Below are 16143 nucleotides of genomic sequence, written 5' to 3'. Positions count from 1 at the left end.
GAGCTTATGGATTTGTTCCCAGGCTTCTACTTTACAAAACCCCACCTTCCATCTGCCACTTCTTTGGCCCCCTTGCATACCCAGGATACTTTTCCCCACTGAAAATAACTTCAAAAGCTCTATACCTGCAGAATGTCCAGTGCCCCTAGTTCTGTCCAGCGCCCCTTCTCTGGACTGTACACCTGGGTTCCTTTGATGATGACTGTATGTGCGGGGAGATTCACACCCCAAGCCAGCGTTGCTGTGGAAACTAAGACCTACAGAAGCAAGGCAAGGTAATAAGGAAAACAGATGTTACCACCAGAGGGTTAGTATCCCTTAGTCCTCTAGGAAAACCGGCCTCAGAGCTTCTAGCAGGACTTGAGTGGGCCCCACACTTGTCAAGGTAACACTGGAATAAACAGGGAAGGAGTCCTTGGGTTCCTCATCTATTCAACAATTAACATTTCACAATTCTAGAGATACTTAACAGGCAAAAGCGTAGACTAACATTAATCAACCTAAGATTACTAGACAATAACACACCCTATTCTGAGAGAGAACAAACAAGGTCCTAACCTCACAAGGCCCTGCTTGGCGATATCTGGAGTCACCAACATGCTTCCTTTGTCATGCTTCTCAGACAATTTCCTAAAATCACTCACTTTCCCTCACGCAGTATGTAAAGAGCTGGGAGAGGAGGCATGCTCTATCTACTGTACCACCACAACACTCTGACCTGGTTTACCTGAGCCAGAAACAAAGTACTGGGCACAAACGTATGACATTTGACGTTTCAGGTCTTCTGAAGCCTACATTTTGCCCACCCTCACCTGAATGTGTTTATCAGCAAAAAGATCCTCTACAAGTGTCCGGTCAACTCTGGTCATGCCCGCATGATGAATAGCAAAGCCATACGGCAGAAGATCCTTCAGCTCCAGGTTCTGTGGGACAGAAAAAGAACAGGTGAGGAGGTGAGCCTCGCCGTGGGAACTCTACAGAGACTAAGTAGATCTCTTCAGTGAGACCGTGCCCCTTAACCTAGCCCACATAACCACCCACAGTGCAGTTGAGGACTCTCTGGACAACCTTGGATTGAGCCAGTTACCAGGTAGGAACAGAGAACTGGGACTGTCTCCTCACCTTACACTGCTCAGCTTCTGTCCGAAGGACTTCTGTGGAGGCTGAGCCCTCTCTCAGAAACAGACCCAGTGTGTCCTTCTCTAGGCACATGTCCCGGATGGCCCTGGCTGTCTTCCCAGTCTCCTTTCGGGAGTGGACGAACACCAGCACCTGCAGAAAAACCACTGTTGGCCACAGTCAAGAGACACGGCTACCGCAGCACCCCCTACAGCCCCGAGGCACCAGCAGCAGGAAGCAGAGGCTACACCATTATGAGGTGAGAAACCAAGGTCTAGAAGAGGAGCAATGGCAGGAACGTATACTGACTCAGAAGCTGGCAAGACCCTATGTGAATGAAACTACAAAGCACAGTGGCAGAGTCCTGTAGCCGGGAAACTAGGCTAACTCTTAAGCACTCTATCTTTGAAACCACGGTTAAATATAATAAGGATGCAAATTCAGGAAATCTCAATTACGAATTTGTGTTCGGGCACCTGACAGGATTCTAAGCCACCTGAGTAATGTGTCTGCAAAGTAACAGCTGAAATGTTGTATTAAATGGTGGGCACTAGACTTTATAAAAGGACCGAGGAAGTAAGTCTAAGAATGAGACTAGTACCATTTGGCAGGAAAGTCATCCAAGTATTTAGTGCCAAGAAAAGATTTGTCTCTTTATTTAAATTCATATGCTTTTTATCAGACAAAAATCTTATACACTACCTGTTGCTTTTTCTTAGTTTTTATCTTGATGTACTTAACAGTCAATTAAAAAATTATATTTTTCTAGTAAAATGCTTTCACTAGTTTTTAATTTTCATCTTTATTTTTACTGTGTTACATTTTTAGTGTCAGCCACCCAAATCTTTTGTGGAAGGATCCCTGATAATGCAGAGACAGAGATTATCCTCACCTGGGGATTTCTTTTTTGGGAGTTTTTAAATTACAAATTCAATTTCTTATAATGGTTATGGGACTATTCAGGTTATCTATTTCATCTAGGCTTGAGTTTTTGGTAGTTGGTACTTTTGGAGGAATTGGCCCATTTCTTCTAGGTTCTCAAAATTTACGTGTAAAGTCGTTCATAGTATTCCTTTATTACCCTTTCAATGGCTATAGATTCTATAGTAATATCCCATTTTATTCCTAATATTGGTGATCTGATCTGTGTTTTGTCTTCTCTCTTTATTTTTGTCAATCTTGACTGATTATAAATCAAAAATTCAAAACAACAGAGTTCAACAGGAAACCATAGACAGACCTGATTTTTTCCAGCATGTTCCATGATTTTCTCATAGACTATTTCATTCATGATCTGGAAACGCTTGATAGCTTTTTTCTCTGTGATACCCACATAAGTCTGTTCCAGAGGCACTGGGCGGAAGCTAGAAGTTCAACAGTTAGACAAATGAGGCTTCTGGCATAGGATACTGAGGAAACAGTCATTTTCATTGCCCAGGAATGATACTCCTTTCTGAATTCACACCACATCAAAACCCAAAGACCCTTCTAATACCCAATCCAACAAAGCTCTTTCAAAATGGGGAAGGGCAGCAAGAAGGTCACCCTGGTTAAACTTCTCCCACTTTTTCTCATACCTGTTGTCGAAGTAGAAGAGGCCTTTGGCAGGATCAACACGCAGGAAGGTAGCCACATCTTCATAGTTGGGGAGGGTGGCACTAAGACCGATGAGTCGGACATCCTCCTGGGTCATCTCAATGTTTCGGATGGCCCTAGCCACCAATGCTTCTAAGACAGGACCTCTGTCATCGTGGAGAAGGTGGATCTCATCCTAAGGAATGAGGGGGCCGCAAATTACCTCTAGGACCAGAAAAATGTAGCCCTCTTTCCAGAGAATAGTCTCGTCTTATAGTACACAATGGACATGGCAAATAAGGAAGAAAAGGGATCCCAAGCAAGAGAAACCCAAAGGGTGAGACAACATGCACTAGGAAATACTCCAGAAATTACCGTGCTGTGACCACTGAGCTACGTTGCTAGTTTAGTAAAACATGCTTTATGGCAAGAAAATCTGATACTTTAGGTAACGGAGTTCAAAACTTCACTCAAAGATAAATTTTTTTACTGAAAATGAAGATTCTGAGCAGACCACATTTATATCCAATAAGGCTTCACCTCTGCGCAGTCATCCTTACTACTTTGTACTTGCAAAAGATATCATGAATCAAAGGTCGAGTTCTCATAGCCTAAAGCAGTGCTACCTGAATTTCAGCATGCAGCAGGGGATCTTACTGAAAAGCAGATCATGGGGCACCTGGGTAGCTTAGTCAAGTGCCCAACTCTTAATTTCCGCTCAGGTCATGAGCTCAGGGTCAGGAGATCGAGCCCGAGATCAAGCTCCACATCGGGCTCCATGCTTAGCACAGAGTCTGTTTGAGATTCTCTCTCTCCCCCTCTCCGTCTGCCCCTCCCCCAGCTCACGCTCACTCTCAATAAATAAATAAAATCTGAAAAAAAAAATTATATTTCAGTAGGTGCGGGATGGGGCCAGGGACTCTGCACTTATAACGACTCTGACTAGCAAGGCTCTAAAGCAGGGGTTGGCAAACTTCATAAAGGGCTGGACAATCAGTGTTTTAGGCTTGTGGACCATACAGTCTCTGCTACAAACAAAACTGACCCTTGTACAACACAGGCTAGGGGTGCCCCACACAGTTGAGAATCTACTTGTAACCTTGATTCCCCCAAAATTTAACTACAAATAGCCTACTCTTTACCAGAAGTCTTACTACAACATAAATGGTTGACTAACATGTATTTCATACATGTGTTATATGCTGTATTCTTACAATAAAATACATTAAAAAAAGGTTATTAAAAGTATAAGGAGGGGCGCCTGGGTGGCTCAGTCGTTAAGCATCTGCCTTCGGCTCAGGTCATGATCCCAGGGTCCTGGGATCGAGCCCCGCATCGGGCTCCCTGCTCAGCGGGAAGCCTGCTTCTCCCTCTCCCACTCCCCCTGCTTGTGTTCCTTCTCTCGCTGTATCTCTCTCTGTCAAATAAATAAATAAAATCTTTAAAAAAAAAAAAAAGTATAAGGAAAAACACACAGTACTGTACTGTATTTATTTTTTAAAAAATCAACATATAAATGGACCCATGCGGTTCAAGCCCATGCTGTTCAAGAGTCCGCTGTACTTGATTCTGTCCCTGCAGCACAAAAGCAGCTGTAAACCACACGTAAATAAATGGGTACGGCTGTATTCCAAAACCAGTAGCCACAGCTGGCCAACCCCTGCTCTATGATATTGAAAATCAGCACACGAGGCCTCCTTCTGCTCTCCCGGACAACTTAGAGAAACTACACTCTGACTTAGTCATTTTTTCCTTGGTGCTTCTGTGTATATGGAACACAATATCCTGACTCCTTACTCATTCCCTCTGACAATGGATTATTTATTTATAAAGCCCTTTAATATCCTGGGAAGACACAATCAGTTATGTCTGTTTACATTTATTCAAAAAAAAAAAATTATGTTCAAAAAAAGACATGAATAACAACATGGCAAACACCATGCACCTTCTCAGAAATGCTTGTTAGGTGCAGATTCTCATTTAATGGTAACAGCATGCTGACAACTGTCATCATACAGGCTAGTGACTAGAGGAAAGCACTGAAGAAATGGTCAGTGTTAAAACCCAGCAAACCCAGGGCACCTGGGTGGCTCAGTCGGTTAAGCGTCTGACTCTTGATTTTGGCTCAGAGTCATGAGATCCAACCCCGTGGCGAGCTTTGCACTCAGTGGGCAGTCTGCTTGAGATTCTCTCTCCCCCTTGTCCCTGCCTCCCACCACCCCGGCTCACTTGCTTGCTCTCTCAAATAAATAAATCTTAAAAAAAAAAAAACCTCCCAGCAAACCCTCCTCAACCAGGCCTGGTCTCTATGTCCCCAAGTACTCCCTGCTCACCAAAATGATGAGCCGCACGAGCTGGGTGTAGGTGCGCTCCCCACCCTTGCGGGTAATGATGTCCCACTTCTCGGGGGTGCAGACGATGATCTGAGTGGCACTGATCTCCTCCTTGCACAGCTGGTGGTCACCAGTCAGTTCCGCAACAGTGATGCCATAGGTGGCCAGGCGCTAGGTGGAGGGGAGGCACATCAGGTAAAACTGCTTCTAGGGGGCCCTGCCACCACACTTTGGGAAGTCTGAGAAGAGGGTACTGGCAGGAGGTATCAACCCAACAGGGAAATAGTCAAATGAATTAGATCCATCCTACAAACACATACATGTAAAACAAATCAAGTTTACACTTAGGCAAATGAAGCAGACAAAGGATCTCTGGGGCGTCTGCAGACAAGAGGGGAAAATGGAAACTTGTAGATAACAGGACCTGGAATAAAACAGTACTAGGTTGGGGCGCCTGGGTGGCTCAGTCGTTAAGCGTCTGCCTTCGGCTCAGGTCACGATCCCAGGGTCCTGGGATCGAGCCCCGCATCGGACTCCCTGCTCTGCTCGGCAGAAAGCCTGTTTCTCCCTCTCCCACTCCCCTTGCTTGTGTTCCTGCTCTTACTATCTCTATGTCAAATAAATTTAAAAAATCTTAAAAAAAAAAAAAAACAACACACCACTAGATCTACTATCAACCATGCCCCCCGCAAGTGTTTCTTAAGTTCTTCAATAATGTAAATGATAACTACAGAAAACTGCTACGGAGAGAATTAAAAAAAAGATGCTAAATCCGTGCAAAAGTCCAAGATAGATCCAGGATATTCTTGCTTCAGAAACACTCTGAACTTGGGTCATGCTCCACGTTGAAGTGGAAGAACAATACCCTAGGAGGCATTCCAGGGATGGCCTAATACAAGCAGTGCACCCTAGACCCATTCACAATACCTTTCTACTTCCTTACCTTTCCAAAACTGCCCACCATCTCCTGTACCAAAGATCTCATGGGAGCGATGTAGATAATCTTGAAGTCATCCACGTTGATAGTGCCATCCATGTTAATGTGTTTCCCGATCTCTCGGAGCATACACATCAGGGCCACGTTGGTCTTACCCGCACCCTAAAACGGAGGTCAAGGATGAGGTCTGTTCACCTGCCCTCACTTCCACAGGCTTATCACCAAAACAGACACGAGAGCATGTCCTGGGAGTTGTATCTGACCATTTAATAACTCTTTCATCAGAAAAGAACGAACTCGGGGCAGGGGTTGGGGGGGATGGAATATGGGTGAAGATGAACAATCCTGCCACCAAAAACAGCCAGCACTCCGCACAAGGGCTGAGCAGTCAGGGCAGTTCTTACCGTAGGGGCGCAAAGCAGCAGATTCTCATCTGTCTCCAGAGCGGCACGGTAGAGTTTACTCTGGATCCGGTTCAGTGTTTTGAAGCCCTCAAATCCAGCCTGGGCATACTTCGGCAGCTTCTCCACTGGAAGCAGTTGCTGGAAGAAAGAAACGCCATTCACGTCCCACTGGCAGCACCCTCGTGCAGGCCGTTTCTGTGGGATGGCCAGGACCGTACTTCCTGCCCACCCCCCCTCCCATAACTCTCCACTGAAGGAGATTCACTACTGTCCCAGGGCTCACAATCAAAACAGGGGACCTCTGAAGCAGCTCCCACATGAGGGATAAACTATCGATGAGACAAGGCCACATTTTGGCCAATGGGCTGAAATCCAAGCTGGAAGAGAGGTGGAAACTGAAGAAAACTGAGAAAAGCAATTCACTCACTTCTTCTGAACCGAAGGGCTTGGGCTTCAGAGCAGGCACATGCACCTCTTCATAGCCCTTGCGCTGGCGACGGAAGGACCCATCAGGAAGCTGACAACGTTTATTGGCCATGAAGTGGCTCCCCTGGGTAAAAACCAGGTCCTCCAAGTCCAGAACCTGCCGTGGAGCCAGTGCCTGGGAGTATGAAAAACAAAAACCCAAAGTGAGCAAGGTGAACAAATGAGTTTCCCATCCAGCACCACCTTGGAAATGACCTTGAGACTTACCTCTCCACCCTGGTCCAGATCCATGGTTTCCAAGTCTGTGTCCATCCGGGACTGACGCACTCGCTCTCTCCGGGACCTTTCCTCCTATAATGGGGAAAGGCACAAAAAATAACAATTCATCACCATTGTAGGTTCTGGTCCCTTTCAGTCCCTGCTTAGCTAAGCTTGATTCACAGATGCTGACCAGTAAGTCCCAAAACAGAAAGACGGCCCTTTATGTTCAGACACTTACCACGGGGACCGCCAGAATGATGGAAGCAAGTAAACAGCTTTAAAGGGACAATGCAGGTTATGTCTGAGTGGCTCAGTTGGTTAAACATCTGACTTCAGCTCAGGTTGTGGTCTCGGGGTGCTGGGATCGAGCCCCTCATCGAGCTCTCCACTCAGCGGGGAGTCTGCTTGTCTCTCTCCCTCCCCCACTCATGCCCGTGCACATGCACTCTCATTAATAAATAAAATCTTCTAAAAAATAAACTTTCCTCTTAAAAAAAAAAAAAAAAAAAGACAATGCATAGCACAGGAATTTCAAAAGTAAATGTTTAACAATTCAGCATCAAGGCTAACCCTAAGGGTAGAAGTGTGGGTTCTATGTTCAGCCAACATGTGCTCTATCCCTGCATTTTCAGTAGATGCCATGATTTACTGTGTCAACTGTCAAGGGCCCACAGTGCTGGTGAAGACAGCAGCAGGCCAGCAGTCTCTTGACCACACCAGTGTGAATGCATTAATTCTATCTGTACCAGTGACAAAGCTCAAAGAATTCAGAGAAATACTTTACTACTTCAACCCCCCTTTTTTTAAGATTTTATTTATTTATTTGAGAGAGAGGGCACTCAGAGAGAGAGAGCACGCTCAGAGAGAGAGAGTGCACAAGGAGGGGGAGGGGCAGGAGAAGCAGACTCCCCATTGAGTGGAGAGCCCAACTGAGGGCTCGATCCCAGGACACTGGGATCATGACCTGAGCCAAAGGCAGATATCCAACCAACTGAGCCACCCAGGCATCCCTCAACCCCCTCTTCTAAGAGGAATTCAGCTTTACACTACAATTTTTTTTAAGAGGGAGAGAGAGAGTGCGCACATGAGTGGGAGGGGCAGAGGGAGAGAGAATCCCAAGCAGGCTCCACACTCAGCTTAGAGCCCAAAGCAGGGCTCGAGCTCACGACCCTGAAGAGCAAGCATGGCCTGAGAGGAAATCAAGAGTCGGACACTTAACCAACTGAGCCACCCAGGCACCCCTAAGCTACAATATTCTAACTGATGTCTCTTTTCCAAAGCAAACACTCTAGCTTGGGAATCAGACAGATAAACCAACCCAGGCCTTACCCGGATCAGATCCTCCTTTTCAGTCTCGTGGAGCTGGTAGAGGAACTTGGAGAGTTCTGGATCAGCTTCCATCTTTCCCATGATCCTTTCCTTTTCTGCTTCACTCTGTGCACTGGCCAGTAAGGTACAGTATAGAACTGCCAACAGGAAAAGGACGAAAGGGAAGGTAAGAAGGAGAGGGTTGGGATAGAAAGCAAGTTAACCAAAACAGGCGCCGAAGCTGAGTCTCCATCACACACACACACATGCCATGCATACACTCCAGAAAGGACCACTATATACTCACTCATCATCCTGTGCTGTCGCAACACTTTAATAAAATCGAACGTGTTGAAACCAAGGAGCAGAACCAGCTGGTTCTCACATTCCCGATCATCACTGGCTGTCTGCAGAGAGAAGGTAACGCCATGATTAAGGACACAGCCATCTGCTTCCTCCACTGTCCCATCTGCTAAGATACATACAATGAAAACAAACATCTTGGCTGTACCTTCAAGATCTCCAACACTTCATCTGCCTTCTTCTGTGACACAATGGCATCATCATAGAAGCGACTGAGCTGCCTCTGTAGCCAAAATGCATCAATATCCCGAGGGTGCAAATCCTTCTTTTTGGAACTCATCAGTTCCCCCGAGGCTACAAGCTACAGAAATAACCAGGCAGTTAGCTCATGCCGTGTTTCCGTCTGGCCCAACTGCTTTCTCATCATCCTGCAATAAAGTTCTCCTTGCCACCCAGAGCCTACCAGCCTTTGAGGACTTCCCAGAATTTTAAAAAAAACCCTGTTATACTGAATTCAGGAGCACACCAAACTAACATTTCATCAACACATGCCCTTGGGAAGGAGAATGAGTGACTGAAATCTTAAGAAAATCAAGACATTAAAAGTTTATTATGGCTCCTATAAAAGGCCAGCTTGGTAAGTTAAATAACAGGACCTACATACAAGAAACAAATGCTACACCCAGAAATCCCCTAGCCTTGCAGCAACAGGCAAGAACAAACTGTACTTACATTAGCTGAAAGGGTGCAACGCACTACAGCCTCGTCCCCTTCCATGTCATCATCAGATGCCTCTTCTCGAACCTCCCCATACACATCTTCATCACCTTCCTACAGAAACAGCCCAACCCCAATTCATGATTTGGAGGAGATCCTAACATCACCACAGATCCTCTCCCTTGAGTCCCTTAAAATTAGCTCCATGACTGGAACAATGGCTCTGGGGGGAAACCAACAGCTTCCTGGAGCCACGGTCAGCCTTATTCCAGAGTAAATGTAATTGAATGATCTCATTACTCTAAGTCCACTTGGCAAGGATTCATTAGATGCTTCTACTCTCTCTTCTGCTTCTTCCCTTAGGCTGCCACAATGGCAACCAACTGGATCACAGTCTCTCTCGTATATGCACAATCAATAAATGAAAAAATAGAACTATCAGCTAACAGGAGGGAAGAACGATACAGAAACTATGCTTGGGAAAACACATGGTGATCCAGAGATGTAGAGACCACTTAGCTTGCTCTCCACTGTCTTTATTCACACTCTCTCACACTGTAAGCACTCAATACTTAGCATAGGATCATGCTACAAACAGGTAATTAGTAAGCATTTGACGAATGAATGCTACAAGCAAAGCACTCTTCTATGGTTTGTTGCCATTTTTTTTTTTTAAGTAATCTGCACCCAACGTGGGTTTCAAACTTACAACCCTGAAATCAAGTCACATACTCTACCGACTGAACCAGCCAGGCATCCCTAGTTAATAGGATTTTATGATTTCAAATAGCAACAAACAGAGCACATGGCTGGCTCAGGGGGCAGAGTATGCAACTCTTGATCTCAGGGTTGTGAATTCGAGCCCCACGTTGGGTGTAGAGACTACGTAAAAAGAAACTCAAATAAAATCCCATCGGGGCGCCTGGGTAGTGCAGTCGGCTAGCCATCCAACTCTTGGTTTCGGCTCTGGTCATGATCTCGAGGGTCCTGGGATCAAGCCCCATGTCGGGCTCTGCACTCAGCATGGAGTCTGCTTGACATTCTCTCTCCCTCTCCCTCTGCCCTCCCACTCGTGCTGTCTCTCCCTCTCTCTAAAAAATAAATAAATAAATCTTAAAAAAAAATCCTATTAACTACACCGCAGGAAGCAGCTTAGCAGTCATCTACTTTAGGCATCTTATTCAGCAGATGGAGGAACAAGCAAAATGGCCTGCCCGACATACAGGACCAAAATTCAGATCTCGTGGCTCCCAGCTGGGGGCTCTTTCCTTTGACTCTCTTGCGCTACCCCTACTTCCTGTCTTACTTAGTGTATGAGATTTCGAGGCCGGCACTTTACCTGAGCCAAACTCGCCCACTGAGAACGCTAAGGCAACTCTGAAAATTTTTTCAAGTGTCCCATTTGTTCCTATTTAGTTATATTCAAGAATTCGGACTAGGTGGTAAATCTCAGTGGCTGCTGCAATTTAGACAACCATGTACATGTTAACATGCCCATGCTCTTGGGCCAACATGCATGCTTTTGCAACTGGCAGCAGGACACAGTAGTGAGAAGTGGAAAATTCTCACCATAAGATTAAAATGGAATAAAACAGAGTGGTGTACACCCTCACTGACGGCAAACGCTGTATTTCTGTCCTTCTTTCTACTAATCTATTTGGTTTGTTTTAAATTATTATATGTTTACATTTGTAAGTGTAAATTTACTTTATAAATCCCTAAAGATAACCATAGCAAATTTTTAGCAAAATAACATTTATGCCCAAGGTTGACACCCATACAACACCATAAAATTTATCCGGCTTAAGCTAGGGAGCTTCTTTATACCAGAAGTGGTCCGCTCACCTTAACAATTTCAAAAAACAAGAAGAGACTGGGTCCGTTTACTTTATCACTCACCTCCTCATCAGACTCAAACTGAACATTCACACCGTATGTCTCATCAATGTTGTCATCTGCAACAATAAGGGATTGGAAAAAGACAACAGTGAGGGGCACCTGGGTGGCTCAGTCATTAAGTGTCTGCCTTCGGCTCAGGTCATGATCCCAGGGTTCCGGGATCGAGCCCCGCATCGGGCTCCCTGCTCCGCGGGAAGCCTGCTTCTCCCTCTCCCACTCCCCCTGCTTGTGTTCCCTCTCTCGCTATGTCTCTGTCAAATAAATAAATAAAATCTTAAAAAAAAGAAAAGAAAGAAAAAGACAACAGTGAATTAGGGAAATGAGGCACTATGGAGCTAATTCCTCCCCAACTACCTGCCTTGCCCATCCTCAGCATATATCTATGGTCTCAGGACCCACAAAGACACTTAACATAAGAGAGCCACCCGTGAGGCCATCTCCAACCCGCCAACCCTGGACACGGCCCTGCGCTGTGTGCTGAACCACCTGAGCACCCCCCAACCCACCCCCACACAGGCTCTGCCCAAGTTTTCCCCCAGGTTCTATATAAAAGGTCTTAAGACTAAGTAATAGTTGCTGTAATCTAGGAACTCTGATTCATGGATCACAACTCCTCAGACACCAAACAGGTTACGGGAACTCATGGACACATTCAGAGGTTTTAATGACTGAGACTTGAAACTCAAGTTTAGAGGTCAAAAGCAACCACTTAATATGATATGGACATAAAGAGCTGTTACCCATATTCTGGATTTCCTTGTCTCCACCATAGTCTGTGATCTTTTTGCCCAAGTTCACTAGCACATGGTATCTGGTATCATCTGTCTGACCCAACAACAGGTCAATCTCCTTTCTTCTTTCCTTGTCCCGAAGCTTTTCATTCTTTAGGACAGCTAGAACTTCATCAGCTGCCCCACAAAGGATATCACGTGGCTGGTGGCCAAAAGAAAAGAAAAATTTTTAGAACGAGACACAGAACATCACTTGCCAGCTTTATGTAAGAATGGGATGTGAAGGGGCGCCTGGGGGGCTCAGTCCTTAAGTGTCTGCCTTCGGCTCAGGTCATGATCCCAGGATACTGGGATCAAGCCCCGCATCAGGGTCCCTGCTTGGCCGGAAGCCTGCTTCTCCCTCTCCCACTCCCCCTGCTTGTGTTCCCTCTCACGCTGTCTCTCTCTCTGTCAATTAAATAAATAAAATCTAAAAAAAAAAGAATGGGATGTGAAGAGCCACACTTCTTTAAAACCTGAATACCATTTCTTTTTTTTTTTTTTTAATATTTTATTTATTTATTTATTTGACAGAAAGAGACACAGTGAGAGAGGGAACACAAGCAGGGGGAGTGGGAGAGGGAGAAGCAGGCTTCCCGCTGAGCAGGGAGCCCGATGCGGGGCTCGATCCCAGGACCCTGAGATCATGACCTGAGCCGAAGGCAGACGCTTAACCATCTGAGCCACCCAGGCGCCCCAAAAACCTGAATACCATTTCTGACCATTTTCATTACTGTTAATTAAAAAAATGCCACAACTGTAGGAAAACCGTGTTTTTAAGATTAGGTAGGTGGTCACAGGAAGTAGGACCCAGCTTCCACAACAGTCTGGCGCATTTCTCCAGGCAACAGAGACACTGCTCTGTGCTCCTCTAGCCTACCAAACTTTTGGTAATTCTTCGTCCTCACTAGAGCCTCTGAGACTCATAAAGGCCCCTAATCTAATCACACATGTATAATGGTCAAAAGCTCGGATTCCGGATACAAAATACCCAGGCTCATAGGGTGGCCCTGCCAAATACTACCTCTGTGACGTGGGAAAATTACTTAACTATTCTTTGCACCACATATGTCACCGGTAAAATGGAAAAAGAGTATTAACAGCACTTAGTCACAGAGCTAATGTGAGGACAGAGAGAAGGCACGTAAAGCACTATTCCACATGAAGTGAGTGCTCAGTAAATACTAGCCACACTTCCACAAACTGCTATGGCCCACACAGGAAAATCCAGACAAGGTTCTGCTGGGACAATATCAAGTCCCAGTTGTGACTCTCTCCCTCTCCAAAAATGCAGCTTCACCCTCTGGCTTCCTCACCTGGTCCCCAAGGGCAGCCTGGATGAAGCTGAGCAGCACCTCATAGGTTTCCCGGGTCTCTTTAGTCTTGGGTTTATAGATGATGCCCACCATCTCATCGATTCCCTCGGACAGCAGGGTATAACCCTTCATCTTGTTAATGTCGTGTCGGTCCTCATCACGCTTTCTTCGCCTAATGAACACATGATGTTTAAGAAGCAGAACCTACACCCCAAAAGGCAAAACTAAATCAAGCTTACCCTCCTCTCCTCAGCTTCATGGACACACACAATATTTAAAAACATGAATCTGTACCTCAGCAAATGATTCCCACTTGGCCATCTTTATGGGAACACAGTAACAGGAAGGGAATCCTTTGTTATTCTCTCGCTAGATGCAATAAACGTTGCAATGAGACAGCCTCCTCATTCATTTGAAAAAGGACAACCCTTTTTACTTGGCGTGACAACACTATATAATTGAATTTCGACTTGCCACCTCTCACACACATTTTCTTTTTCTAGCCAGAGAAACAGGCCCCAAAAGAATCTACTGCCATTGATTACCAACAAATTATAACAAACCTGGAAAGGAAGCCATACTCTGCAAAGTGGAGAATGAGTGATGTATTAACTCATTTCAGATATATCTAATCAAGAGGTGCCTGGCTGGCTCAGTCGATAGAGCATGCGACTCTTGATCCTCGCGTTGTGGGTTCAAGCCCCATGTTGCAGAAATTACTTAAAAATAAAATCTTTAAAAAAAAAAACAAATATAACTAACCAAAACTGGGCCTACCAATTTTTGAGACTTCATCATGGGAGAGGAGAAAGAGACAGAGATATCAGGGATTTCAAAATATAAAGATGACATAAAGTTCAATGATCTTTTTTTTTTTTTTTAAAGATTTTATTTATTTATTTGAGAGACAGAGAGCATGAGAGGGAGGAGGGTCAGAGGGAGAAGCAGACTCCCCGCCGAGCAGGGAGCCCGATGCGGGACTCGATCCCGGGACTCCAGGATCATGACCTGAGCCGAAGGCAGTCGCCTAACCAACTGAGCCACCCAGGCACCCTCAATGATCTTTTAAGTTTTGAAATATATCCTCTAAAAAGAAAAACAACAACAACAACAACAACAAAACAAAAACCTGTCTTTCATACAATGGATGCTTGAATATTAGTCTATACCAACATAAGTAGGAAGTGGGCAACAGCAGAGGAAAGAAGTAGGGGTGGGAAGTTTGTAATGGAAGAAAAAGTTAATGAGACAGGGAATAGCGAGGGTCTTGAAAATACTGTGGAGAAAATTAAGATCTCTCTATGGGCCAGAAACATATACATTAGAAAAAGATCTAAAAGTTGTTTTCTCAGGGCGCCTGGGTAGCTCAGTTGGTTAAAGGTCCGACTTTTGATTTTTGCTCAGGTCATGATCTCAGAGTCGTGGGATCAAGCCCTGAGTTGGCTCTCGCTCAGCACGGAGTCTGTCCCTCTCCCTCTGCTCCTACCCCCGCTTTGTCTCCCAAATAAATAAATAAATAAAATCCTTATAAAAGTTGATTTCTCACTTCAATACACATATTGAGGCCAAAAAACCTTTTAAATCTCATGTTCTGTTTTTACCTTCACTAAGTTGTTTGTTTTGTTTTTTTTTTAAAGATTTTATTTATTTATTTGACAGAGAGAGAGAGAGAAGGAACACAAGCAGGGGGAACAGCAGAGGGAGAGGGAGAAGCAGGCTTCCCGCAGAGCAAGGAGCCCGATGCGGGGCTCGATCCCGGGACCCGGGGATCATGACCTGAGCCGAAGGCAGACGCTTAACCGACTGAGCCACCCAGGCGCCCCATCACTAAGTTGTTTTAATGCCACTAATGTCTCATCTTGCACCAAACATTTCAACAAAAACACTGCTCAAATACTCAAGGAAAGGTGGATTTTGGATCCCAAGAAAAATCATTTTCTCCTTGGTACTCACTTGGCTCTTCTTTCCTCCTGCATCTGTGGTTTGGTCCGTTGAGCCTTATCTCCCATCCGGGTGCCCTCCAACTTCCCAACCAGGGACAGCACCTCTCCCGTGGGTTCATCCCGGCGGGTCCGGTCAATGAGAGAGCGGTCAGCTTGGAGGACAAGATTCGAGTTCTGAAAAGATCACAATGTTACTCAAGCTCTGACACGAGTAGGGCCACTTCCTGTATCACAGAAATACGACTTGACAATATCATAGTAAGAAATGCAGCAACTAAGTGCACATTCGGAATAAGAGATTTTCCTTAAGATGAAAGAGCGCCACACAACTGCACATGAGGAAAGGGCGATCAAATCAGTTGAACGATCCTTGCTCCTAACACTGCCCGCAATAACCCACACCTGGGAAAAGTGTTGGCACGCTGGGGGTGACACAGAAGGGGGCAGGTATGGCGCCGAGGGGACAGGGAACAAACACTCCTAGCAGAACTCTTAGCCCATCCCGCCCGCCCTAGACCCTAGTGGGCTTATTCATGTCGTCGTGTACCCCCACCTTCGCCCGGATCTGACTTCGTCTCCGCTTTCGTGGTTCACCTGCAGGCCCTCAGACTAAAACTCCCTCCGCCTCCCGCTCCCCAGTGGATTCCCTAGCCTGGGTCCTTCCGCGAGCCCACACGCACCGCCTTGTACTCGTACTGCAGGCTACGGGCGGTCACATCCGCCATGGCAGCGTCTGCTCGGGGATCTCAGAGCGCCGCTCCCCTCACCACACGCTACCAAAAGCCGTTGCCGCTCGCTCCCGCCCGGCCGCAACAACGCAGGATTGACGCAC

General features: G+C 45.8%; 1 protein-coding gene across 1 annotated transcript in view; it reads right to left on the bottom strand.

The window, feature by feature from the left end:
- Positions 1-16143, bottom strand: part of SNRNP200 (small nuclear ribonucleoprotein U5 subunit 200) — a 31157-nt gene extending 15014 nt beyond the window's left edge. Inside the window, exons 1-19 of the mRNA XM_035001002.1 lie at positions 15992-16143; positions 15322-15485; positions 13369-13540; positions 12023-12215; positions 11283-11338; positions 9399-9497; positions 8875-9027; positions 8671-8770; positions 8385-8521; positions 7062-7145; positions 6796-6969; positions 6369-6506; positions 5971-6126; positions 5028-5198; positions 2697-2890; positions 2360-2483; positions 1123-1272; positions 813-923; positions 126-257 (exon numbers count right to left, since the gene is read on the bottom strand). Of these exons, the coding sequence (XP_034856893.1) occupies positions 126-257; positions 813-923; positions 1123-1272; positions 2360-2483; positions 2697-2890; positions 5028-5198; positions 5971-6126; positions 6369-6506; positions 6796-6969; positions 7062-7145; positions 8385-8521; positions 8671-8770; positions 8875-9027; positions 9399-9497; positions 11283-11338; positions 12023-12215; positions 13369-13540; positions 15322-15485; positions 15992-16036 (2553 nt within the window). The 5' untranslated portion in view covers positions 16037-16143. The remainder of the gene's footprint in view (positions 1-125; positions 258-812; positions 924-1122; positions 1273-2359; positions 2484-2696; positions 2891-5027; positions 5199-5970; positions 6127-6368; positions 6507-6795; positions 6970-7061; positions 7146-8384; positions 8522-8670; positions 8771-8874; positions 9028-9398; positions 9498-11282; positions 11339-12022; positions 12216-13368; positions 13541-15321; positions 15486-15991) is intronic.

Source organism: Mirounga leonina, unplaced genomic scaffold (genome assembly GCF_011800145.1).
Source record: "Mirounga leonina isolate KUSES-001 unplaced genomic scaffold, KU_Mleo_1.0 Mir_125, whole genome shotgun sequence".
NCBI lineage: Eukaryota > Metazoa > Chordata > Mammalia > Carnivora > Phocidae > Mirounga > Mirounga leonina.
The sequence above is the reverse complement of the archived record's forward strand: the minus strand, read 5'-3'. Positions and strand labels throughout refer to the sequence as shown.